Source organism: Trachemys scripta, chromosome 8 (assembly GCF_013100865.1).
Source record: "Trachemys scripta elegans isolate TJP31775 chromosome 8, CAS_Tse_1.0, whole genome shotgun sequence".
NCBI lineage: Eukaryota > Metazoa > Chordata > Testudines > Emydidae > Trachemys > Trachemys scripta.
This window is the reverse complement of record NC_048305.1, coordinates 41,040,631-41,067,531: the sequence shown is the minus strand read 5'-3', so window position 1 is coordinate 41,067,531 and position 26,901 is coordinate 41,040,631. Positions and strand designations below refer to the sequence as shown.

At 45.4% G+C, this 26,901-nt stretch overlaps 1 protein-coding gene across 6 annotated transcripts in view; it reads right to left on the bottom strand.

Moving 5' to 3' along the window:
- Window positions 1-26,901, bottom strand: part of ATF6 (activating transcription factor 6) — a 343,638-nt gene that overhangs the window by 41,918 nt on the left and 274,819 nt on the right. For all 6 annotated transcript variants that reach the window (XM_034778772.1, XM_034778774.1, XM_034778770.1 and 3 more), the window contains one exon: window positions 23,662-23,746. In XM_034778772.1, coding sequence (XP_034634663.1) covers window positions 23,662-23,746 — 85 coding nt within the window. The remainder of the gene's footprint in view (window positions 1-23,661; window positions 23,747-26,901) is intronic.

The following is a 26,901-nucleotide window of genomic DNA, read 5'->3' as shown; positions in this document are numbered from 1 at the left end:
GACAGATAACAAGAACGCAGCTGCTCCGAGAAGCATTTCAAAGGCAGAGTAAAGACAAATCCCATTGTGTAGCAGTGGAACATGGACATATCCAGCATGGTCCAGTATGATGTGTGGCCACTCTAACTCCACAGCACCATATACCCCAGGAAAAAAGATGGGAAATCTTAGGGGCATCTGATGACCTGTTCTGTGCTTTGCTCACTACCATGTGCCTCTTGCCCTTCTCCTCCTCCTAATGACATCCTCTCTGTTTACACTCTCCTTCCAGGAGCTTCTTGGATCCATTGATATGCTGTGACTCAGTGGCCTATTCTGGTAACTTATGCCTGATGCTGGTATTTGCACTGAGCTGTGTGAATCAGCTCCCACATAAACATCGCGTATCACTAGTTTCCAAAATTTACATCTTTCCTCTTTTCTTATGCAGGTTTCTTTCTTTTTTGCGGGGGAGAAGAGGTAAGAGGAGGTAATGCAACCTGCATTGGTTTGGAGTCCTGGATGGCTGAGGGGTCTGACAACAAGATATAACTTTCTCACCTCTGATCATTGAGGACCAACAGTCACTATCATTTGAAGTCTGTATGGCACCTTCATGGGAAATGACCTGGAAGTGTGCAGTCCAGTCTTTCATGGGCTGGTGTCCATATAACAATCTGCATCATATCTGACACTAATGGCACCCCTTAACTGATAATCAGCAGTGATGCCAAGGACTGAAGAGAGCATGATATCCCACCTCCACTCATCTCTAGGCAGGCTCACTCCAGATCAGCACTGAGGCACACTGGCAGGGCAGTGACGCTTGCATATGGCTGCCTTTACTGTACCTGTTCTGAGTGGAAAACCCTTCCACCTCCAGGACTGCTACGCAAATACTTATCACCAGTACTACATACACTTACCAGCAACGTTCCTTCTCTTGTATGTGAGGACTACCTAGTGGCTTTAGGCCAGCGGCCATGGCTGAATGAAAGGTGTGGAGGTATTGCTCAGAACAGCAGTCTCTAGAGTCATGTCAGATAGCTCAGCCAAGCTCCACCACTGGAAAGCACATTGGAGCAGCTCAGTCATTCTCTGAGAGGGTGCGATGAGTACTACTCTGTGCCAGCTGAGTTCCACCGGCTAGCATGGAGGGAATGTGGTGATGGGGACAGGACCCTGCTCTTATCTTGCCTCCTTTGTGGAGGTTAGAGCCACCAACAGTTCTACTCATGTGCTCAACAATGGGGAGTGTAGGATCCTGGGCCCTCTTCCCCACACTGTGACCAATGCAGGGCCACTCAGCCTGGCCAATCACTTTACATCTACCTGCTAATTCTTTTAAAAGTTCAATGCTTGGTTTCAGGAGCACAGTTATGGGCTAAGTTGTGGATTCAGTGGCTGCAGAATGCAGGGACCCTGGATGCTAGGCAGAAGGATCAAATAGCCTCCCAGGCCACCCTAATGCTCTTGGGAAGGGCCGGAGCCAGAGGCAACTGATACTCTGCTGATATCTGTAGCTCTAGTAACTTTGCTAGTAGTTTCTGGGAAAATCAGATCTGAGAGATTCAGAGCTGTTACTGGTGACAGATCTCTTAACCCTTTGAATGGTTCTTGTGAAAATCTAGTACACAGATTCATAGGGTTGAAAGGGACCTCAGGAGGTCATCTAATCCAACCACCTGCTCAAAGCAGGACCAATCCCCAACTAAATCCCCAAATCCCTAAATGGCCCCCTCAAGGGCTCACAACCCTGGATTTAGCAGGCCAATGCTCAAACCACTGAGCTATCCCTCCCCCAAAAAGGGGCCTGGATAAATAGGAGCCTCCTGAAAGTTGCCATCAAGCTTTCTACCCACTGGTGTGTGCGATTCCTAGGAGACATTACTTTAATTCTACTAGAATGGGAATGAAACTAAAGACAACGTTGAAATGGAATGCTGCTGTTATACTGTCCCCCAAACAGAGAATTGGGTGCTGACAAGGACACACTGCTCGGTTCAAACCTTTCCAAATAAGTGTAACATTTTGATTGTACTATCCCGAATCTGCTGCCTCCCACTCTACTGGCTCTAACCTACATGGACTATGGGTTGTTCTAAAAGAACAGGAGTACTTGTGGCACCTTAGAGACTAACAAATTTATTAGAGCATAAGCTTTCGTGGGCTACAACCCACTTCTTCGGATGCATATGGTTGTAGCCCACGAAAGCTAATAAATTTGTTAGTCTCTAAGGTGCCACAAGTACTCCTGTTCTTTTTGAGGATACAGACTAACACGGCTGCTACCCTGAAACCTATGGGTTGCTCTGTATTCCAGTCTGCTCCATTTTGGGGTAGCATGCACACACCTCAATGGGACAGGAGCCAACATGGTGCCGTAGGGCCCCCCAAAGATGCTCATGATCAGGTAGGGATGGGAATATCCATAGTATTGGTACGGCCAGCTTTTACTTGTGTGGTCACAAGGAAGTGTGGAACTTCAGACTGCTGGAACGGATGGGGAGGGGTGGGATGTAGGAAAATTCAGATGATTAGCTGTCTCTCCTTCTAGTGTCACTGCATCGATATGGGAGAAACTCCCAAAGAGAAGCCCTCCCTCTGTTCTTCTACATGAACACAGGAACTCCGGAAATACGGCTGCACAGCAGAAGTGAAATGGTCACAATTGACACACAGAAAAGAACATGCAGTTTCTGGTGATGATTCGACCAAAGCAGAAAACATGCCATTCAATGTAAGGCATCAGAGGATCAAAAATTAAAGCCAAAGGAAAGCATGATCCTTTATATCATCACCAGTCCCCAGCTCAACAATTCTCATCTCCTGACCAGCAGAGCAACAACCGCACGCAAAAGAGAAAATGCTCAAGTTGATAGATTCACAAATTTTAAGGCCAGAGAAGACACCATTGTGATAGCACAGGCCAGAGAATCTCACCCAGTAATTTCTGCATGAAGCCCACAACTTCTGTTGAGCTACAGCATTTATTTTAGAAAGACATCTAGTCTTGATTTAAAGACTTCTGGAGAACCCAACACACCCCTAGGTAACAGGCTAACACCTGAAATGTCAATATGAGAGGTGCTGGGAAAAACAAATAAAACAGCAACCAGCTGGATTGCTCCAGATCCCTGCACAGGACTGTTGCTGTAGCAGATACCTCAGCACAGTGATGTGTGCAAAGCTAAAGCAGACTGTTGCCAAAGAGGGAATCTGGGGTAACTGGGAGACACAAAGTGCAGTCCAAACCAAGAGAGCAGGGATTCATGGTTAATGCATCAGAACAAAGACAGAGATCACTGGAAATAATCAAAGTCTTTACATCAAAGAATAGCAATGAAAAGTTGTGAATAATCCTGGGAAAAAGGACAGATTCAGCAGCAATGGCACCCTGCTAAATGGCAGCCTGCCCTCGGATCAGATGGGAGATAAAATCTGCAGGGGAGTACAGCCCCGTCCTAGTCAACTCATACCTACCTGACAAACCTGGAAGGCATACCCACCCTCTTCCATTCTGAGAACACTCCATATGAGTCCATAGGACCGATAAACTATAACGTCTTTTAAATTGGGATCCCCAGAAGTGGGAACCCTGTTTGTTGCTGGCTTTGCTTGTGCTCAAGGCTGTCCTGACAGTCATAGAAAAAAAGTGGTTACTAAACTTTCGTAACTGTTGTTCTTTGAGATGTGTTGCTCATGTTCATTCCACGCTAGGTGTGTGCACGCTGCATGCATAGTTGCCGGAGATTTTTCCCTTAGTGGTATCCATAGGACCAGCCCTCGCACCCCCTGGAGCACCTGTTCAGTATAAGGGGTGCCACACCCTCTCAGTTCCTTCTTGCTGATAACTCCAACCGGTAGGAGGGCAAGTCATGGAATGGACATGAGCAACGCATCTCAAAGAACAGTTATGAAAGGTTAGTAACTGTTTTTTCTTCTTTGAGTGCTTGCTCACGTCCATTCCATGCTAGGTGACTCACAGTACCCTCACAGGTGGGCTCGGAGTTTATGGATGTGCTGACTGCAACACCGCTCTTCCGAAACTGGAATCATCATTGTCTGTTGGTGATGGTGTAGTGGGATGTGAAGGATGAATGGATGACCATGCAGTCCTGGACTGGTATTTGTGTGAGGAATGCTGCTGACAAAGGCTGAGCTCTCATGGAATAAGCGGTCATGATGGCTGGAGGTGGAACCTTCTCCTGCTCATAGCAACCCCAGATATAGGCCGTTATCCAGGACTAGATTCTTTGGGATGACACTGGTAGTCCTGTCTGCTACTGCTACAAAGAGTTGCTTAGACTTGCAGAAGGGCTTAGTCCTCTTGATATAGAAGGCCAGGGCACACCTAACATCTAATATATGGAGCCAACGTTCCTCAGCCTTCTTGTGAGGTTTTGGAAAGAAGACAGGCAGAAACATGTCCTGGTTGTTGTGGAATTGTGATTCCACCTTTGGCAGGAAGGCCAGATGGGGCGCAGTTGGACCTTGTCCTTTAAGAACACCATATAAGGGGGTTCTGATGTTAGGGCTTTGATCTCTGAGACCCTTCTGGCCAAGGTAATCGCCACCCGGAAGGCAACCTTCCAAGAGAGGAGCAGTAAAGAACAAGATGCTAACAGCTTGAAGGGAGGCCCCGTGAGCTTTGACAAGACCAGGTTTAGGTCCCATGGGGAAATTGGGTCACAAACTTGAGGGTATAGTCTTTCCAAGTTTTTTAGAAATCTGACCATCATCTCATGGGAGAACACTGATCTGCCCTGCACTGGAGAGTGGAAGGCTGAGATGGCTGACCAGTGAACCTTAATAGATGAGAAAGCCAGACCTTGACGGTTTAGGTGGAGCAGATAGTCCAAGATAGACTGCAGAGAAGACTGAGATGGAGAAAGATTCCGTTCGGAGGCCCAACAAGTGAAACATTTTCACTTAGCCAAGTAGGTAGCTCTGGTGGAAGACTTTTTTCTACCTAGCAAGATTTGTTGCACCTTGTTGAACCAGAGCTGCCTGGAGGGAGGTCCTGGCCACCGTCTTGCTTTCCCCCAGGATGGCCATGATCTCCTGCCTCGACTTCTGCAGCAGGGTGTCCTTAAACTTGACCTCAGAGTCCCACAGATTAAAATCAGACTTCCCCAACAGAGCCTTGCTGGTTAGAGATACATAACTGGAGGCTGACCATTGAATAAACCTTGCACCCAAACAGGTGCAACCTCTTAGCTTCTTTATTTTTGGGGGTAGCGATTGACTGCCCTTGTCTGCCCCGCTCATTTGCAGCCGACACCATCAGGGACTCGGGGGGGGAGGGGGCGGGAATGTGAGTACAGGTACTCAAACACACTGGCTGGTACATAGTACTTCTTCTCCACCCTCTTTGAGGAAGAGGGCAGAGACAAAGGGGTCTTCCATACCCCCTGACAGGTCCCAACACCGCCTCATTAACTGGCAGGGCCACTCTACATATGTCCCAAAATGGAACATTGTGGATGGTGGCTGCGGTCAAAGCCTGGGCTCTCGTGGAATAGGCCCTCACCCTGGGGGGTGGAGGCAGTCCCGACAACAGTCCCAAGTATAAGGCATACCAAAATCCACTTGGAGATTTTCTGTGTGGAGATAGCTTGACCCTTAACTTTCTCAGTTATTGTGATAAACAATCTAGGAGATTTCCTGATTGGTCTTGGCCTCTGCAGGTAGAAGACATCAAGCGAGTGGAGTTGTCATTCCTCTTCCAAGGTGTGCAGCTTCAGAAAGAAAGCAGGTAAGTGAATGGGTTGGTTGAGATGAAACTGGGATACAACCTTTGGCAGAAACTTGGGATGCAGGAGCAGGGAGACTTTATCCTTATGGAAAATGGTGAAAGGAGGATCCGCCATCATGGCCCTAGGTTCACCTACCTTTCTTGCCGAAGTGATAGCCATAAGGAAGGTGACTTTCATGGAAAGGGGGGATAGAGAGCAGGAAGCCAGTGGCTCAAAGGTCTGTTTCATTAGTTCTGAAAGAAATAGGTTGAGCTCCCACTGGGGAGCAATGAGTTGCACGAGTGGGAAGGTTCTGACGAGTCCTTTCCAGAACCTAGTAGTCAGTGGGTGCGTAAAGACAGAGTGTCCTTCCATGGGGGGAGAGGGGGTTGAAAGACACTAATTGTCACCGGGTGTTCCTTAAGAGAGTTGATGGTGAGATCTGATGCCTTCAAGGACAGGAGGTAATCCAAGAGGAGGGGAATCTCCACCTCTTCTGGCCCAGGAGGTGAAATGTTTCCACTTGGCCTGGTAGGAATGCCTAGTGGATTCTTTCCTGCTGGTGGAGAGGATGTTTTGCACTTCTGATGAACACGCCCATTCTAGAGAAGATGCCCATCCAAATACCACACTCTGAGGTGAAGCATTTGCAGATCGGGATGTCTGATCCTGCCATTATGCTGCATCAGTAGCTCAGGGAAAGTGGGAATGGGAATTGGGGGATGGGCTGACATGCACAGGAGGTTGGGAAACAGAATTGTCTGGGCCAATCTGGGGAAATCAGGATGACCGTTGCTCTCTCCTATCTGATCTTGTGGAGTACACATGGCAGGAGTGGCAGATGGGAGAAGGCATAGTTGATCTGGTCTGACCAGCAAAGTATGAAAGCATCGCTTTGAGAGTGGGGATCAATATCCCCCCAGAGCAGTATGTGCTGCATTTGTTGCTGGTGAGGGAGGCGAAAAGGTCCCTGGTCAGAGTCCAACATTGGTTGAAGATGTCATGTACTACAAAGTTGTGGAGTTCCCACTCATGATCAATCACAATCTGTCTGCTGAGAGAATCTGCAATCACATTCTGAGTCCATGGGAGGTAGGCTGCAGATAGCAGAATCTGGTGAGTGATGCATCAATTCCAGATGTTGACTGCCTTCGTACACAGAGCAGTTGACTTTTTTGTTGTTTGTTGATGTAGTAAACAGTGGTAGTGTTGTCCGACATGATAAGAACATGATGGGAATGGATGGATGGGAGAAATGCTTGGCATGTCTTCCTTACAGCCTGGAGTTCCAGAATGTTGATGGGCATCCTACATTCCCGAGAGCTCCATCTTCTCTGTGTTATGTGATCTCCCATGTAGTCAAAGAGGGATAGGCAAGTTCTGGCTTGGACAGAAGGACAGTTGACTATGTGGGCTATGAGTTCTTGCAGAGTCTGGAACTTGTCCCTTGGTAGGTAAGCTTGTACTGTGACTGAGCTGATGGAGGCCCCTATGAAGTCTAGGGATTGTGTGGGGGTCCAAAGTTAATTTTTTGATGCTGATGCTGACTCTGAGGGAGGAAAGGAGTCTGAGCAGCACAGAGGTTGAAATCTGGGCTTCGACTCTGGACCATACTGCTAGGAGCCAGTCATCGAGATGGGGGAATGGAAGGACCCCATAATGCCTGAGGTAGGCCACCATGATGGAGAAAACTTTGGTGAAGACCCTGGGAGCAGTGGTGAGTCCAAATGGCAGGACCCTGTATTGAAAATGCTGAGGGCCGACCATGAACCTCAGGAACCATCTGTGGGCCAGATGAATGTCTGTGAAAATAAGCCACCTGAATATTGACATCCATAAACAATATGCCTTCTTCTAACGTTGAGATGATTGCTGCTAAGGTGACTATACGAAACTTGGGCTTGTGGATGAAGCGATTGACACGGTGGAGGTCCAGAATTGGTCTCTATTTGCCATTCTTTTTGGATACAGGATGGGTTGTGGAGGATTGCAAGGGTGAATAGGATTCAAGAGGACTTGCAGCCAGAGAGAACAGGGGATTGACCGGAGAATCGCACTGTCACCAGGAAAAGCCAGGTCTATGTGATTGGGGACTCCTTACTGAGAAGAATAGACATGTGTGTAACTAGAGCTGATCCAGAGAACAGAAGGTGTGCTGTCTGCTGGGTGCTAAGATCCGGAATGTGGACCTGAGGCTGAAGAGGATCCTAACGGGAGCGGGAAAGACTCCATTGATTGTCCTTCATGTGGGAATGAATGATACGGCTAGATTCTTGCTGGAACGTATCAAGGGAGACTATGCCAGGCTGGGGAAGACGCTTAAGGAAATTGAGACTCAGGTGATCTTCAGTGGGATTCTGCTTGTTCCTAGAGAGGGGCAACAAAGGTGTGACAAGATTATGATGATGAACAGATGGCTCAGGCAGTGGTGCTATATAAGGAGGGCTTTGGGATGTATGGCCACTGGAGGCATTCACGGACGGAGGACTGTTCTTTCGGGATGGACTTCACCTGAGTAGGGAGGGAAATAGACTTCTAGGATGGAGGCTGGCACAACTGATTAAGAGAGCTTTAACCTAGAAATTGGGGGGAGTTGGTTGGGAGATGTCCAGGTAATCTCCACGCCGGATTTTAACATTGAGAGGGAAGAAAACGAAGTAAGAAAGAATACAGCTGGGGGTAAGAGAATGGACATACAGAGGAAGGGTAGTGTAGATACCAGTCTAATAGGTGATACTGGTGGTAGAATGTCTGGTCCTAATCAGGTAAAGAATGTGAGTGAAGCTAAACAGCAAGAATTAAGATGTTTGTACACCAATGCGAGGAGCCTAGGTAACAAAATGGCGGAACTAGAGTTACTGGTGCAGGAAGTGAAACCAGATATTATAGGGATAACAAAAACATGGTGGAATAGTAGTCATGACTGGAGTACAGGTATTGAAGGGTATGTGCCCCTCCTAAGATAGTGCTTGGGGTGTGCTATAGACCACTGGGAGCTGATTTGGATATGGACAGAGACCTTTTAAATGTTTTTAATGAAGTACATTCTAATGGGAATTGTGTTATCATGGGAGACTTTAGCATCCCAGATATAGACTGGAGGACAAGTGCTAGTAATAATAATAGGGCTCAGATTTTCCTAGATGCGATAGTTGATGGATTCCTTCACCAAGTAGTTGCTGAACCAACAAGAGGGGATGCCATTTTAGATTTGATTTTGGTGAGTAGTGAGGACCTCATAGAAGAAATGGTTGTAGGGGACAACCTTGGTTCGAGCAATCATGAGCTAATTCAGTTTAAACTAAATGGATAAACAAAAATAGATCTGTGACTAGCGTTTTTTATTTCAAAAGGGCTAACTTTAAAAAATTAAGGAAATTAGTTAGGGAAGTGGATTGGACTGAAGAACTTGGGGATCTAAAGGTGGAGGAGGCCTGGAATTACTTCAAGTCAAAGTTGCAGAAACTATCAGAAGCCTGTATCCCAAGAAAGGGGAAAAAATTCATAGGCAGGAGTTGTAGAACAAGTTGGATGAGCAACCATCTCAGAGAGGTGATTAAGAAAAGAGCAGAAAGCCTTCCCATCTTCCAAGGAGTGGAAGATGGGAAGGGATCAGCAAGGAAAGCTACCTTATTGAGGTCAGAACCTGTAGGGATAAAGTGAGAAAAGCCATGTAGAGTTGGACCTTGCAAAGGGAATTAAAACCAATAGTAAAAGGTTCTATAGCCATATAAATAAGAAGAAAACAAAGAAAGAAGAAGTGGGACCGCTAAACACTGAGGATGGAGTGGAGGTTAAGGATAATCTAGGCATGGCCCAATATCTAAACAAATACTTTGCCTCAGTCTTTAATGAGGCTAATAAGGAGCTTAGGGATAATGGTAGGATGACAAATGGGAATGAGGATATGGAGGTAGATATTACCACATCCGAGGTAGAAGCCAAACTCGAACAGTTTAATGGGACTAAATCGGGGGGCCCAGATAATCTTTATCCAAGAATATTAAAGGAACTGGCACATGAAATTGCAAGCCCATTAACAAGAATTTTTAATGAATCTGTAAACTCAGGGGTTATACCATATGACTGGAGAATTGCTAACCCAGTTCCTATCTTTAAGAATGGAAAAAAAAGTGATCCGGGCAACTACAGGCCTGTTAGTTTGACATCTGTAGTATGCAAGGTCTTGGAAAAATTTTTTGAAGGAGAAAGTAGTTAAGGACATTGAGGCCAATGGTAATTGGGACAAAATACAACATGGTTTTACAAAAGGTAGATCATGTCAAACCAGCCTGATCTCCTTCTTTGAGAAGGAAACAGATTTTTTAGACAAAGGAAACGCAGTGGATCTAGTTTACCTCAATTTCAGTAAGGCATTTGATATGGTTCCACATGGGGAATTATTAGCTAAATTGGAAAAGATGGGGATCAATATGAAAATTGAAAGGTGGATAAGGAACTGCTTAAAGGGGAGACTACAACGGGTCGTACCGAAAGGTGAACTGTCAGGCTGGAGGGAGGTTACTAGTGGAGTTCCTCAGGGATCCGTTTTGGGAACAATCTTATTTATTTTTTTTATTACTGACCTTGGCACAAAAAGTGGGAATGTGCTAATAAAGTTTGTGGATGACACAAAGCTGGGAGGTATTGTCAATACAGAGAAGGACCGGGATATCATAGAGGAAGATCTGGATGACCTTGTAAACTAGAGTAATAGTAATAGGATGAAATGCCTTTAGGGATTAATAACAAGAATTATTGTTATAAGCTGGGGATGCATCAGTTGGAAGTAACAGTGGAGGAGAAGGACCTTGGAGTATTGGTTGATCACAGGATGACTATGAGCTGCCAATGTGATATGGCCGTGAAAAAAGCTAATGTGGTCTTGGGATGCATCAGGAGAGGTATTTCCAGTAGAGATAAGGAGGTGTTAGTACCGTTATACAAGGCACTGGTGAGACCTCATCTGGAATACTGTGTGCAGTTCTGGTCTCCCATGTTTAAGAAGGATGAATTCAAACTGGAACAGGTACAGAGAAGGGCTACTAGGATGATCCAAGGAATAGAAAACCTGTCTTATGAAAGGAGACTCAAAGAGCTTGGCTTGTTTAACCTAACCAAAAGAAGGCTGAGGGGAGATATGATTGCTCTCTATAAATATATCAGAGGAATAAATACCAGGGAGGGAGAGGAATTATTTAAGCTCAGTACCAATGTGGACACAAGAACAAATGGATATAAACTGGACATCAGGAAGTTTAAACTTGAAATTAGATGAAGGTTTCTAACCATCAGAGGAGTGAAGATTCGGAACAGCCTTCCAAGGGGAGTAGTGGGGGCAAAAGACATATCTGGCTTCAAGACTAATCTTGATAAGGTTATGGAGGGGATGGCAATTAATTTGTCTTTGACGGTAAATATGCCCAATGGCTTGTGATGGGATGTTAGATGGGGTGGGATCTGAGTTACTACAGAGAATTATTTCCTGGGTGTCTTGCTGGTGAGTCTTGCCCACATGCTCAGGGTTTAGCTGATCACCATATTTAGGGTCGGGAAGCAATTTTCCTCCAGGGCGGATTGGCAGAAGCCCTGGGGTTTTTTCACCTTCCTCTGCAGCGTGGGGCACGGGTCACTTGCTGGAAGATTCTCAGCACCTTGAAGTCTTTAAACCATGAATTGAGGGCTTCAATGGCTCAGACATAGGTTTGATACAGGAGTGGGTGGGTGAGATTCTGTGGCCTGCGTTGTGCAGGAGGTCAGACTAGATGATCAATAATGGTCCCTTCTGACCTTAAAGTCTATAATTTTATGATTCTAAGTTGAATAGAACCCTATCCCTTGATTTGTCTGGAGGAACCTGCTCTATTGCCCCTCTGTGTAGTGAGTCCCCCTCTAGGGGGAGGATACTGTTGTGACAGTGATCCCTGGGGAGGGGGCTATGGATGAGGTAATATGATGAACTCGATCATATAGCCATAGTGGATGACATTCAGAACCTACCTCTCTGTTTTTATTGCACTCCAAGCTGCTAAAAAGTGTGCTAGACGACCCCTGAAGGGGGTGAGGTGGTTGTATGGCAGCAGGCAAGGTGCTTGATGGCTCTCTAGGGTGCCTCAGAAATACCTCTTCTGTGGGGTTGCATCTGGGAGGAGGAAGGCTGCACGTGACTTATGAGGAGAGGCTGAGGGAACTGAGCTTATTTAGTCTGCAGAAGAGAAGAGTGAGGGGGGATTTGATAGCAGCCCTCAACTACCTAAAGGGGGGGTTCCAAAGAGGATGGAGCTCGGCTGTTCTCAGTGGTGGCAGATGACTGAACAAGAAGCAATGGTCTCAAGTTACAGTGGGGAGGTCTAGGCTGGATATTAGGAAAGCCTATTTCACTAGGAGGATGGTGAAGCACTGGAATGGGTTACTTAGGGAAGTAGTGGAATCTCCATCCTTAGAGGTTTCTAAGACTTGGTTTGACAAAGCCCTGGCTGGGATGATTTAGTTGGGGTTGGTCCTGCTTTGATCAGGGGTTTGGACTAGATGACCTCCTGAGGTCTTTTCCAACCCTAATCTTTTATGATTCTATGATCTTTGAGTCTTTTGATGCTTCCTTGGTGGTTCGTAAGGTCTCTGATGGAAAATCTGGGAGGTTGTATAATGCTGTGTGGGCTGCAGGTGATAGAATTAATGTTTCGGTGCAGGTGTGTAAATACCAAAGGAATGGAATGTAGCTCTCGAATCCTTGAGAGTGTGGAGGGAACCATCCATTATCCGGTTGAAGAGACGGGATTCATCGAAAGGGAGGTCTTCAATGGTATTTTGTACCTGGGAAAACCGGAGGTGTGGAGCCATGATTCCCTACTCATGACGATGCCCATGGCCATTGAGTGCAATGAGGTATCTGCCGCGTCCACCGCTGTTGAGCGATGTCCTTGCTACTAGCTTTCCCTTCTCAATTATTGCTTGGAAGCAGGTCCAGTCCTGCTGTAGCAGTTTTTCTGAAAAGTCCTCCAATTTGCTGTAATTCAGGAAATCATATTTGGAAGGTTAATGCCTGATCATACAAAATCCTGAACTGAAGTTTGGTTACACAGAAGACTTTATGGCCTAAAAGGTCGAACGGCTTGCCCTCCCTGTCAGATGGGGGAGCATGGGTGCTGTTGCCTACCCCTTCCGTTGCTGCCTGGACCACAAGTGAATTGGGAGGCGGGGGTGAAAACAGAAACTCAGACCCCTTGGCTGGTACACAGTATAATTTTTCTGCCCCCTTGGGGTAGGCGTACATATGGCTTGGTGTATGCCAAACCATTCTAGCTAGCTCGAGGATAGTATCATCTATCTGGCACTGATGAGTGAAGTATGTCCAGCAGCTTATGCTGAGTGTCTTGGATCTCCTCCAGGGGAATATGCAGCTCTCTTGCCACTCTACACAGGAGATCCTGGAATTGGCAGTACTCATCATAGGATGGAGGGATGCCAAAGGCACCGCTGCATCATGTGAGGAAGATGGGAATCTCTCCTGATCCGGTGGTACCGCAGGAACCAGATTGAGTGGCTCCTCTTCCGTTATAGGTTCCAAGTGTCTAATCGAAGGCACTGGAGATGGTGAAATGGATTAAGTCTCCCTGAAAGAACTGACGAGTTCCAAGGGTGGGTATTGGGGCTAGGATCCCCAATAGAGCCAGCATGATGGATCAGGAGGGAGTTGTGGAGGGCCCCACGGAGCATGGAACCAGTGACTCCGGGGTGACTCGAGTGGAGGATACTGCCACGATTTAGAAGGCCTTGTTGGTATTTGTAGTTGCGGGAAGGGATGGACAGTCCCTGTCCCTCATCCGATTCCTCCGAAGATGAAAATTTGGAGATCAATTCTATCGTCGGTACCGTCAGAGCTGGCGGAAGCGTATAAACTGCCGGAGTGAGGGGTGAGGAGTGCCTCAGATGTGGCATGTTCTGTGTTGAGATACAGTCTCCTTGGAAGTAGAGGGTCCCAGAAGGCGTGTCGATCTCAGCTCTCCCAGGGCAAAGACTTCATGGGGCTCTGGTGCTTTTCCCAGCCTCCCTGGAGTCAAGGGTACTCTGTCAGTCTCCAAAACTGGTATGGGAGCAATGGTATTCCCCAGAACTCTGTAGCTCTGAGGGATGCCGATGTTGACAGTGTGTGTGGAGCAGTACCTGGTACTGGCAGATCTGTTGATTTATGTGGACTCTTATCATGCTTATGCGCTTTACAGCATGCTCCTTCCCTATGACTGGAACTCATGGAAGGAGTCTCTGCTTTCTTAGGTTTAGTGGAAGACTTACTGCCATGCTTATGTGCTTACTTCCTTACCTCTCGACTAGGCCCCGGCGCTGGTACCACTGCAGCTAGAGGCACGCTCCTAGCAGCCTCTGGTCAATGCACGGGGTGGGGTGGGGGTTGCATGGCCAGTGTCTGAAAGAGGTCTCATGAAAGTTACATGTAGTGCTTCTAGAGGCGGAGAGCCCGGCCTTCTCGGGTCCGGCTGGGGAAGGATTAACAGATATTGCACCTGGATGAAATGTGGACAGGCAGTAGTGGCAGGATTGATGTTCATCACTGACTGAGAAGAAACGTGGGGGAAGCGTGGAGTTTAAAGCCTAGAGTCTTCAGCATAGTTCAGTACTTGCATATGGGTACGGGGCAGGGGATGGTGTGGTTCACGCGGAAACACCCCCCCCTCCCCCCAGAAAAGCCCCAACTCTATTCCCAAAACTAGCAAACTACTACAATTATTATATGAACAGTAAACACTGTAAAATACTTTAAAGCTAACTATGTACAACCACATATTTTTAAAGTGCTTACATAAGAAATAATTTACATAAGAATGGCCATACTGGGTCAGACCAAAGGTCTATTCAGCTCAGTATCCTGTCTACCGACAGTGACCAATGCCAGGTGTCCCAGAGGGAGTGAACCTAACAGGTAATGATCGAGTAATCTCTCTCCTGCCATCCATCTCCACCCTCTGACAAACAGAGGCTAGGGACACCATTCCTTACCCATCCTGGCTAACAGCCATTAATAGACCTAACCTCCATGAATTTATCTAGTTTTCTTTTAAATCCTGTTATAGTCCTAGCCTTCACAACCTCTTCAGGCAAGGAGTTCCCCAGGTTAACTGTGCGCTGTGTGAAAAAGAACTTCCTTTTATTTTTTTTAAACCCGCTGCCCATTAATTTCATTTGGTGGCCCCTAGTTCTTACATTATGGGAACAAGTAAATAACTTTTCCTTATTCACTTTCTCCACACCACTCATGATTATATACCTCTATCATATCCCCCCTTAGTCTCCTCTTTTCCAAGCTGAAAAGTCCTAGCCACCCTTCCCTTTATCACCTAAAACGAAACCATGAGGCAAGCCAAGGGCGCATGTGTGAACCAATGGCCACTAGTACTTTCAAAATCTCCGGCTCCGGATGCATGGCGAAACCCTCAGTGGAATACAGTAGGAACCATCACTTGAAGAAGAGTGTGCAAAACCTCACACACACGCCCAACAGAAACAGCACAAGTCATGCCAGGAGCCAGAAGCAGTGTGCATCCAGCAGGGCTTAGCATTGAGAGGGGTTTCAAACCTGCCTTTTCGCTACCTGAGTTTTCTGACAGTTTTGTTTCTAGTAGCTGACCTCCAAAATAGGATCAGCTGAACTTAACTGAGCAAAGGGTAACTAATCACCATGTCTCTCACTGCCAACCTGGACTAGAGAGTTCCTCAGCACTCATTTGACTGGTCTTTATGCAGCCAGTACTGAACATGATTGCTTCTGAGCTACCTGTGAAATTAACTTGATGTTGACAGCAGGAAAACATCATTCTTATGAAAACCCTCAACTTCACAGACATGATAAAGATATGGTAATAAAGTCAGAGGTGGCTCATACTAGTGAGAAATGTAGTAATGAATGTTGCTTTGGCCAAACTTCTACTACTATCTACTGCAATGAGTTGCTTCAAACCAATGCTAACTATATGTTTTTTTTAGGGAGAGAATTGCCAGTGTTTTTAGTAAGAGAGTACTGTTTACCCCATGAAGGGTAACATAGAATCTACACAGTATGAAACAACCCATGCACCAAAGTAGGAAAAATGGCTTGGCTGTCCAGCACAGTGTAGATCAGGGGTGGCCAACCCGTGGCTTTGGAGCCACATGCGGCTCTTCAGAAGTTAATACGCAGCTCCTTGCATAGGCACCGACTCCGGGGCTGGAGCTACAGGCGCCAACTTTCTAATGTGTTGGGGGGTGCTCAGTGCTCAACCCCTGGCTCTGCCAAAGGCCCTGTCCGCACTCCACTCCTTCCTGCACCCTCTCCTGAGTCTGCGTGCCCTCACTCCTTTCCCCTCCCCCCAGAGCCTCCTGCATGCCACAAAACAGCTAATCGGGAGGTTCAGGGAGGGAGGGGAAGGCGCTGATGGATTGGGAGCGGCGGGCGGTGGGGGAGCCGATGGGGGGAGGCTGCTGACGTATTACTGTGGGCTCTTTGGCAATGAACATTGGTAAATTCTGGCTCCTTCTCAGGCTCAGGTTGGCCACACCTGGTGTAGATGATAATTGTGATGTAAAGATGAATGTTAACAGCCCTATACAATCTTGACAGCAGTTAGGTAAACAGGAGACTAATGGCAGATGTTTTTATTTAAACTATAAGAATGGCACCTCCTGTGTGTCAATTCTGAATCACTGTCCTACAGCCAGTGAGACTCTGAACTGCAAACAAAGGTTTTTTAGGAATGAAATCAACTGAAATCTTAACTAGTCTCTGGTGGATAGTTACATTTCTAAAATAATACTCATTGCATACCCATAACAAACATGATTTGCTTAAAAATAAAAGCTTGTGTTTAAATTTTAATTATAGTTGGCTTCCCTTCATATGAGAGCCCTCAACAGAGTGCTGGGAAAACCCTGCAAGATCTCTCTACTGAGAATAAACATCTCACTAACATGAATGCCAAAAGGTGCCTTCAGACAGAGATCAGCAAGACACTCCATTGTGATAGGACCTAGGATTGGCCATCTTCTGGCTCAGCTGTCTCCCACATTCAGTAATCAGAATGAGGATAAGGACTTTCAGTTGAGATTTTCAAAAAGTCCAGAGTATTTAGCCATTCACCTTCCATTAGTCTGGATGGAAGACCTGTGGCTAAATCCCTAGACTACTTTGAACATCCCAGTTTACATTTATGTACCACTTTTCCTCCACAAAGGATGGCCAACACTTTATAAACTATGGGCTGGATTTTCCTCGGTTACACTGCTGTAAATTACAAGATGAAGCCCAGTAAAGAATAGATCTTCCTGGACAACAAAGTGACTAATAACACTCAGCATTCTCCTTGACCTTAGGACAATCATAGAATACGAGGGGTGGAAGGGACCTCAGGAGGTCATCTAGTCCAGCCTGCTGCTCAAAGGAGGACCAATGCCCAATTTTTGCCCCAGATCCCTAAATGGCTCCCTCAAGGATTGAGCTCACAACCCTGGGTTTAGTAAGCCAATGCTCAAACCACTGAGCTATCCCTCCCTCAAAGGTCATTGAGTCCAGCTCCCTGCCTTGACTAGCAGGACCAAGTACTGATTTTGCCCTGATCCCTAAGTGGCCCCCTCAAGGATTGAGATTGAGCATTGGCCTACTAAACCCAGGGTAGCAAACCACCTAGCTTCCCTCCCCCCTCAATCAGTTGATGCACCATGATTAATATCAGGGTTTCTAGCCTCTCAGAACCAAAGGCTACCTCTACACTGCAAGCAAATAAACAAACAAATAAACCAAACCCCATGACAGTGAGACTTAGACCATGACAACTGAATTGGGCTATGAGGCTTAAAATAGCAGTGTAGACCTTCAGGCTCAGGTGGAACCCAGGCTCTGAAACCTGGCAAGGAGGATGGGTCTCAGAGCCCTGGCTCCAGCCCAAGTGGTAACATCCACACTGCTATTTTTAGCCTTGTAGCATCAGCCCTGTGAGCCTGAGTTAGTTGACCAAGGCTCTGACACTTGATACCACAAGATTTTTTTTTGTTTGCAGTGCAGATGTACCCACACTGTGAAGTAAGTCTGCATGTGAGTGAAATTAACATTGGTGAAAGATGCTGGACTGTCAGCGCAGGAGACAGAAGTCCTCTCTTTATCCAGAGAAGAGGTACATCACTAGCAGTTGTGGTGCAAGCTTCCCCATGTACTTCAGCCCTTATCTGAAGGAACCATTTTTGGGGATAGTGGGTAACTCAGTTTCCATGGCTGATCCAAGCCTTGCAGTCTCTGTGGAGACTCATAGCAAGAAGGACACTTAGGGCTTGTCTACACTACAAAATTAGGTCGACGTAAGTTAGGTCAACCTACAGTCACTGCAGCAATTAAATCGGCTATTGGTGTCCACATTGCCCTCCTTCTGCCAGTGGAGCGTGTCCTCACCAAGAGCACTTGCACTGACTGAAGTGGGGCATAGTGGGGCACTGAAAGGCAAATCTTTGAATGGTGGCTTCCTTCAGAAGCAGCAGCCACCTGGAGAAGCCTTTACTGTGGCTTCATTGCCTACTAACCTCCATATTCCTGGGTTAATAGGTTAAAAATGAAGCAGAGTTTCCCAGGGTCTCTCACAGATGCTCTGGTATTTCCCGCACCCACTGGCCAATTTGACTGACACAAGACAGAGTTTGCTGTATGTTTGTTCTGAAACTGCATTTAAGTCTTATCGGTTTCAGTGCCTCTGCCCAAATCCCTGGGCCTCTGATATCCCCCAGGTAATGTTGGTGTTTCCATTTAAAACAACAATTTTACACTGTTTCCTCATTCTGAAGTCTATTTCTCACATTGTTTGAAAGCATTATTCAGTCCAGTTTCTTTTAAAAACTGCTCATATTGTGATCAGATAAAGTAACTTTTTCAAAGGAAATGTAATACTTTCCAAACCATTATCAGAAATATAACTCAGTCTCCAGATGATGAAATTATCTGTGTGTGTGACAATCCAGCTCAACCAGGGAAGGATTCTTGTAACATAGACACAAAAATGAACTTTCAGGCAGATAAGTGCAAAAAATAATTATGAAGCCTCTAATGAAAATGTTTCCTCTGCAATAAGGTTGACTATGTATTACCACATTTGTCTTACCAAACTGCATGGGACAATGGAACCAGCAAAAATGTTGGAAGCTTGAAGCTAATTCGTTCAGTTTATGGAAATTCTGCATCTGACAGCATTTTCAGTGTGCATAAATGTAACAAAAACATTTGGGTTTATGGTTCATTTGCACTGTAAAGTTCATAATAAGGCATGATTTTGTATAGATTGTCTGATGGAAAGTTTAACTAACCTAGTACAGAGTGTATTCCTGTTTGGACAGAGACTCTATGTACCACATGTGCCTTCGTTTGGCATACAGCTTCCTCCCTTTGGGAATTAACTACTGTACATGTTTATGTTGTATATATTCAGTCTTTTGGGTGCAACTCAAAATGAGTCTCCTGATCACCGATAGTCACTAATGAGTCTGTGTATTTTAAGCAAAATTGGGTTGTTATCCCCAGAGAGCTGATCTAAGTCCAGTTTATTATTATTAAACATGCTAGTGCCCAAGGGCCCTGATTGGGAAAGGGCCCCAGGGTGCTGAGTATTATGCACAGCACAGATAAGAGACAATCCCTACTCCAGAGGACGTACAGCCTGAACCACACACACGCTTGAAGGAGGGGAGGGGAGAGGAGGGAATGGGATGTCACATGCCATCAAATCCATGTGGTGTGGAATTGGCCCAGTGTTGTGAATTACGGGTTTGTTATTTGTTTTTCATCTGGGAGCAGATAAGGGGTGAGGCATGGCAAGAATGGTGGCAGCAGAGGTGGGAGGGGATTAAAAGAATGGGAGTTAATAAAAACGAGAGAATAGGAAAAGGACCAGTCACAGATCACCTGCCTGGTTGTGGTGAGCACCTAGGTGGGTGTGAAACTGAAGAAGGGTCTGGCTGTTGTTGAATGGCCTTAAGGCAGAGGTGAGCCTGAAGAAGGGTCTGGCAGTAGCTGTATGGCTTAGAGCAGGCAGATTTTCCGTGCATAATGGTAGAAAGAGTGGAGATGCATAAGGAAGAAGCTGATTGGTGGGAAGTAAAAAGGCTTGGAGCACTGGCACAAGCGAAGGCAGTAGCTGATGATGGTCACTAGAATTACCTATGCCAGCTAAAACCAGTTGTAAATGCAATATGAGAGCGTCCACAGAGGGGGCTGCACTGGTTTAAATTAAATGGGTTTTAAAAAAATATTTTACTTAAACTTGTGCAAATTGCTGTGTGCAGTGGAAGCCAACATCAGCTGGGTAGGGTGGGAATAAATTGTGAAGGGGCTTAAAGTTACAGACACGAAGGCTGGGTTTGATGGGGGAGATGAAGGCAGGGCCCATGGAGTATTTCAATGCACCTTCTTAAATCCATTTTCAATTTCAACTGGAGAAGTGATTCTTCACTTCCACTTCTAAAAGCTGTGTTATACTGTTGGTAGTATGGACAAACTGGAGGAATGGTCTGAAGTAAACAGGATGGAATTGATAAGGACAAAGGCAAAGTACTCCACTTAGGAAGGAACAATCAGTTGCACAAATACAAAATGGGAAATGACTGCCTAGGAAGGAATATTGCAGAAAGGGATCTGGGGGTCATAGTGGATCACGAGTTAAATATGCATCAACAGTGTAACACTGTTGCAAAAAAAGCAAACATCATTCTGGGGATGTATTAGTAGAAGTGTTTTAAGCAAGACACAAGAAGTAATTCTTCTGGTCTACTCCACACTGATTAGGCCTTAGCTGGAGTACTGTGTCCAATTCTGGGCACCCGCATTTCAGGAAAGATGTGGACAAATTGGAGAAAGCCCAAAGAAGAGCAACAAAAATCATTAAAGGTCTAGAAAACATGACTGAAAAAAATGGGTTTGTTTGGTCTGGAGATGAGAAGACTGAGAGGGGACATGATAACAGTTTTCAGGTACATACAAGGTTGTTACAAGGAGGAGGGAGAAAAAAGGATCTCCTTAAGAGAGGCTAGGACAAGAAGCAATGGGATTAAATTGCCACAAGGGTGGTTTAGGTTGGACATTAGGAAAGCTTCCTAACAGTCAGGATGGTTAAGCATTGGAATAAATTGCCTAGGGATGGTTTGGAATCTCCATCGTTGGTGAGTTTTAAGAGCAGGTTAGAAGAATGCCTAGATATCTAGATAATACTTAGTCCTGCCATGAGTGCAGGGGACTGGACTAGATGACTTCTCAAGGTCCCTTTCAATCCTACAATTCTATGATTGAATCTATGCAAAGCTGAAGAGAAAACAATGGCTATTCCATTCCTAACCCTCAAGCAGCCCTTGATATTCACACTGTAGGCCCTCATACAGCTCTGCCAATGTCTTTCAATCCTGATCCACAGTACCATCAGCTCAATTAAACCAAGACTGAGCTCCCTTCCCCTGACCTCTCAGTTCTGCACAAAACCTCACATCATTAGCTATCTCTGATGGGACTGGAAAAATAGGGAGTAGGTAAGATTGAGGTGCACTGGCAAAGTGAGTTGGGAAGTGGACTAAGAGACAATGACAAGCATGCAATTCCTAAAAAAAATTATTCCTGCCCAAAGCCTGTGTTGGGAATTATTAAGTTCTTCAGTTCCTTCAGCTTGGAAAAGAGGAGACTAAGGGGGGATATGATAGAGGTATATAAAATCATGAGTGGTGTGGAGAAAGTGAATAAGGAAAAGTTATTTACTTGTTCCCATAATATAAGAACTAGGGACCACTAAATGAAATTAATGGGCAGCAGGTTTAAAAGAAATAAAAGCAAGTTCTTCTTCACACAGTGCACAATCAACCTATGGAACTCCTTGCCTGAGGAGGTTGTGAAGGCTAGGACTATAAGAGGGTTTAAAAAAGAACTAAATAAATTCATGGAGGTTAAGTCCATTAATGACTATTAGCCAGGATGGGTAAGGAATGGTGTCCCTAGCCTCTGTTTGTCAGAGGGTGGAGATGGATGGCAGGAGAGAGATCACTTGATCATTACCTGTTAGGATCAATCCCTCTGGGACACCTGGCGTTGGTCACTGTTGGTAGACAGGATACTGGGCTGGATGGACCTTTGATCTGACCCAGTATGATAGTTCTTATGTTCTTATAGGGTTACACTGAGAAATCCGGTGACCCTACAGTGCTAGAAACATGAACTTTACACCACCAGAAAGGGAAATTCCCAGTTTCCTAATGGAACACCACCTATTCTTCCAATCATAGCAGGACTGAGATACTGGACTTTAAAATTATACCATTTAAAGCTGTTTTTAGAGGCATTAATGGACTCTACAGAGTTAACTAGACCTATGTGGAGGATGGAAGTTCCATTTTGTGAGGGATTTCGAGATTTCAAATCTGGCTATATGCCGAACTGGAACAAACACTGAATTTCTAAATTCTCAATGAAGAAAAATTCCATTTTGGGTCCATCACTTTATTTTGTTTCAACAAAATTGAAATGTTTTGTTTTTATTTCAATTTTTATTAAAAAAAATTTAGAAACAAAAAGTTATTTCAAAATGAAAACCAAAATGGTTCATTCTGAGAACACTGAAACAAGCAGTTTTGACATTGTCCGAACTTTTCTCTGGTTTTCTTCTAAAATAAAATTCCGGTGACATCAACCTGAGTTCAGATGTGGTTAGATTTGAAGGAAGTTTCTCTGATCAACTTTAAAGTTAACTACAGCAGAGGGATATAGCCTGGAGTCATGGGTTGCAGGTGGAGGGAATGATTCACCATTGTGCTCCTCTTGTTTTGTACCAGGTTAGTCCATGGGTTTAAGTGAAGTGACATTGGTGTGAAACACAAGTATTGCAGGGTGAATCAAACTCCGAATGTTGACACTAGTACTTTTGTAAAACAGTTTTTCTCTAACATGTGGCACACAGAGGACGTCATAGTGCGGTGGGAAGATTTTATTGCACTTGTCTGAGCTGTACCACTTGCAGGACAGACTGTAGTTGATAAAACCTCTCATGATCACATATTCTATCCTAAGAACTATGGAACACACTAAAACTGGATTTTTTTTCTATTGAAAAATTATCAGACCGGAACAATAACCCCCACAGAGACAGCACAGAGAGTTCTGTGACCAGGAGAAAGCATGGAACAGGGAGTGGTTAGTGGAGGAGGGTTCTGTTGTACTTGGTTCTCAGATACTGGATCCAAAGCACATGTGTGCTTGTAATGGATAACTTCTTTGAAAAAGGCACTACTGGGATGAAAAGGGGACATTCTCCTCCACCCCTACAATATTGTCAAGGGGCCCCAAATTATTGTCAGAAAGGCCAAAATATATACAGTTATCCAGTGTTAAAGCAGCAGATTGGCGAGTCCTCATCCTTCATATAAATTATAAATCATAGCAAAATACAGACATGGTAGCCAAACTTCATTTTTTTAAACTCTAAGATTTTCTAGGGGTCTAACTATCCTGGAATCATAGAATATCAGGATTGGAAGGGACCTCAGGAGGTCATCTAGTCTAAGCCCCTGCTCAAAGCAGGACTAATCCCCAGACAGATTTTTACCCCAGTTCCCTAAATGGTCCCCCTCAAAGATTGAACTCACAATCCTGGGTTTAGGAGGCCAATGTTCACACCACTGAGCTATCCGTCCCCCACCTCCTGGAAGGTTGTTTATTAACTAATGACATCCAGGGTCTCCAAATAGCCATTTGTTCCCCCAATAATGGGACCTTAGAACCCTGTTTTGGCAGGCATGTGATTCCTACATTAGGAGTATGTAAATATATGATATGGCTTCTGCACCAGGAAAGCAGTTTGATTTATTAAACTTACATTACATTTTGTCTTCCATGACCAATCCAGGCATATCTTTTTTAAAGTATTTGTCCTAAATCAAGGTTTGGACTTACCACTGATGTTTATTGCTGGCAACACGATAGACATTTTGGGCCGTCTGGTCTTATTATGGGTGGTGGCAGGCAACAACAAGTGATCCTGGAAAATATGAAAAGATGTGTTACATTTATATTGAAGCACTGAGTTGTAGAAATGCCTCTCCATTCTGTGCCACTTGCATTCCAGGTAAACCTATTTATGAAGGTTTGGTGATTTCATATTGGTAACAACAGTCACAGCCATTGCCCATATTGTGTAACCAGAAAAAATCTCTATCACATATGGCAACATCTGAAAGCACCTTAATCCTCATGTGGAAGGGGATGGAACTACTCTTAGGCCCCTGCTCAATCAGTCAGATTTAAGCATGTGGTACTTTCAGGGCCGCTGCTACCATTAAGGCAAACTAGGCTGTTGCCTAGGGTGCCAAGATTTGGGGGCGCCAAAAAGCAGTGCCCCCAATTTTTTTTACAGCGTTCCTACGCCCCTTCCCCTAGCACGTGGTCGCCACTCCACTTCTCCCGCCTCCCAGGCTTGCAGCGCCAATCAGCTGTTTGGCGCCACAAGCCTGGGAGGGGAGAATTAGCGCAGGGCGGCGTGCTCGGGGAGGAGGCGGAGCAGAGGTGAGCTGGGGTGGGGAGCTGCCACACGGCTCCCTAGGCTGGGGGGCTGGGAAGCTGCCGCTGGGGTGTCTCAGGGTGCGGGGGGGAGCTGCCGCAGGGCTCCCCACCCCAGCTCACCTCTGCTACGCCCCCTCCCCGAGCACGTCGTCGCTGCTCCACTTCTCCCACCTCCCAGGCTTGCGGCGGCAATCAGCTGTTTGGCGCCACTAGCCTGGGAGGGGAGGAGAATTAGAGCGGGGGTGGCATGCTCGGGGAGGAAGCGGAGCAGAGGTGAGCTGGGGTGGGAAATTGCTGCAGGGCTGGAGGGGGGGGGCGAGCGCAAGGTGGAAGTTTCGCCTAGGATGCGAAACTTCCTTGCACTGGCCCTGGGTACTTTACTGAACTGGAGCCTTCACTGCCCACGCTGTTTGGTTTATGTCATCCTGTTAAATCTGTCATCTAATTGAAAAGGGAAGTCTTTCTTCCCTCTTTTTGATGACGATGGATTTACTGCTTGGGAAAATGAAGACCTCTATTTATGCCCAGAACTGGTAATGCAAAGGAAGTGTCAGCCCAAGTATCTCCCCCACTGCCTCAGCACCCTGACCTACAGGAGCCACCTCAAAGAGTTAGAGAAGAATTAATTTTCCATTCCACTTCAAACCTCAGCTTCTCCACCAGCCAGGGTGTTAATGGTGATGTACACCAGCTCACTACACAGTTATTAAAGAGCCCTTAGAAACGGAATGGCTTTTGGTCACAATTATAACCTAACTTCTGGTGTGAAACATAAAAAAATAAAACTGACAATTAATAAACACCCACCAAAGCCTGCCCAGGCCCTCAAATACAAATACAAACTCAGGTTTTCCAAACCAAAACATTTGCTAACTATCTTGGGCCAAAACCTCCAAGTCACACCCTGGCAACCTGCTGGTTTCAGTCAGACTGACCAGGGAATGCAGTGGGGAAGGGATTAGAATTTATGGATGAGTTGGAAAGTTTTAAATACAAAGGAGAAGGAGACATATAAAGCTGTGCACTGGTCTCTAAGACCAGATTAGTGCTGTGGCCTTTAACTTTTTAACTTTCAAACAGGTAAAAAGGGAAAGTGAGTCTGATGTTCTCATCCCATTTCAAATCCTACCACAACGTGAAACTCTCATGACATTAGAGACAACTGGGGAGTGGGCAGGCGGCTCTGAGGTTCATTGGCACAGCTCTGTAGGGGGTCAAGGTCAGGAATAGCATGGACTGCTCTGGGTCAGGACTGAGGGACATGGGCAGGGAGGAATTTCAGAAGCCTGCACTATGCTTTGCTCAAGGCAGCCCTATCAGCCCCTCAATTTCATGAGAACAATATTCACTTAATTTTTGTTTTAAACAAATGCAAAATTGTTTGGTGTAAGTTTCAGGGTGCTCCTAGGGAGTTCTTCATACAAAGCTAAGTCTTAGATATATTGGTGAAGTATTTTGCAAGATACCACAAAGAAAAAGAAAAAGAAAAAGAGATTACTGTCCTTGCTAGTAAAAAAACCCCAACTCAATAAAGAACTCTATTTAAAAACAACCATGGCTCTCAATCTACAACAGTCAACTCTGGCACTAAATTCTTAAAACCCCATAGTCAAGTATTGCTGAAGTAGTGACAAAACTCAGCAAAGTCCAACAACTCCACAGTAAAGGCTATTGTGAAAATCAACACAGAATATGTCTCCTGGGAATGCCTTAATGACAAGGTCAGCGTTAGGGCTAAACTTCCTGGCAGTGTTTGTGTCATAATCGGAAGATTGCTTTTAAACACTAGTGCTTGAATTTTGCGCCCTTGATTTTTTTTCTTTTCAAAAGGAATTGTTCCTGGAAAGTTATAAAACTGAATATTATTTACTGAATACTGGAGCTGCTTCTTCGAGGACATAAGTCAAGTAACTGATTAGCAGATTTAACTCAGTGAATCCTAGTTATCTGTTTGCTAAAGAATTTCAAGGTTGATGAAACATTCACACTTTAATTTGGTTTTATTTTTGTCTGTATTATTGTAGCATCCTATGAGCCCAGGCATGGACCAGTTGTCAATAGTACCTTTATTGATTTTGAATTATACAATGAGAGGAGACCCCCTATCTGATCATTCTAGGGCTGCTGGATAAATATTTAGAAATAAACAGCAGCCCCATTGCAAATAATCATACAAAATGACCATTCTGCATAGAAGTAAAGCAAAACCCCATCTTTCCTTGTACATTGCCCACAACAGTATGTGCTTCCTCTGTTGTCCTGCTAAAGAGATCTCAGTGCTGGTGAAAGATGCTGGATTGAAAGGTTACAGCAAACACCTCTTTCAGTACCCTGAGCAGATATAGAACAGGCAGTGCCCATGCCAGTTTATGCTACAACCGCCCCTCATCAGCAACAGACGCCAGTGCAAACATCTCACACGTGAGCTGCGCAAATTCCACTAGCTCCATTACTTCACAGCTGAGTTCTAAATCTTGACTCTAATACAAGTAGAATTGGAATCTAGCTAACTCAGAGAGGATTTACCTTCCATGATTCTCCAGGAAAGCTACATTACACAGCGCTCATGCAGCTGGACAGACCCTGGCTCCATCTATCAGCTGCAGAGAATACAAGTGGGACCCTGGCTAAGCA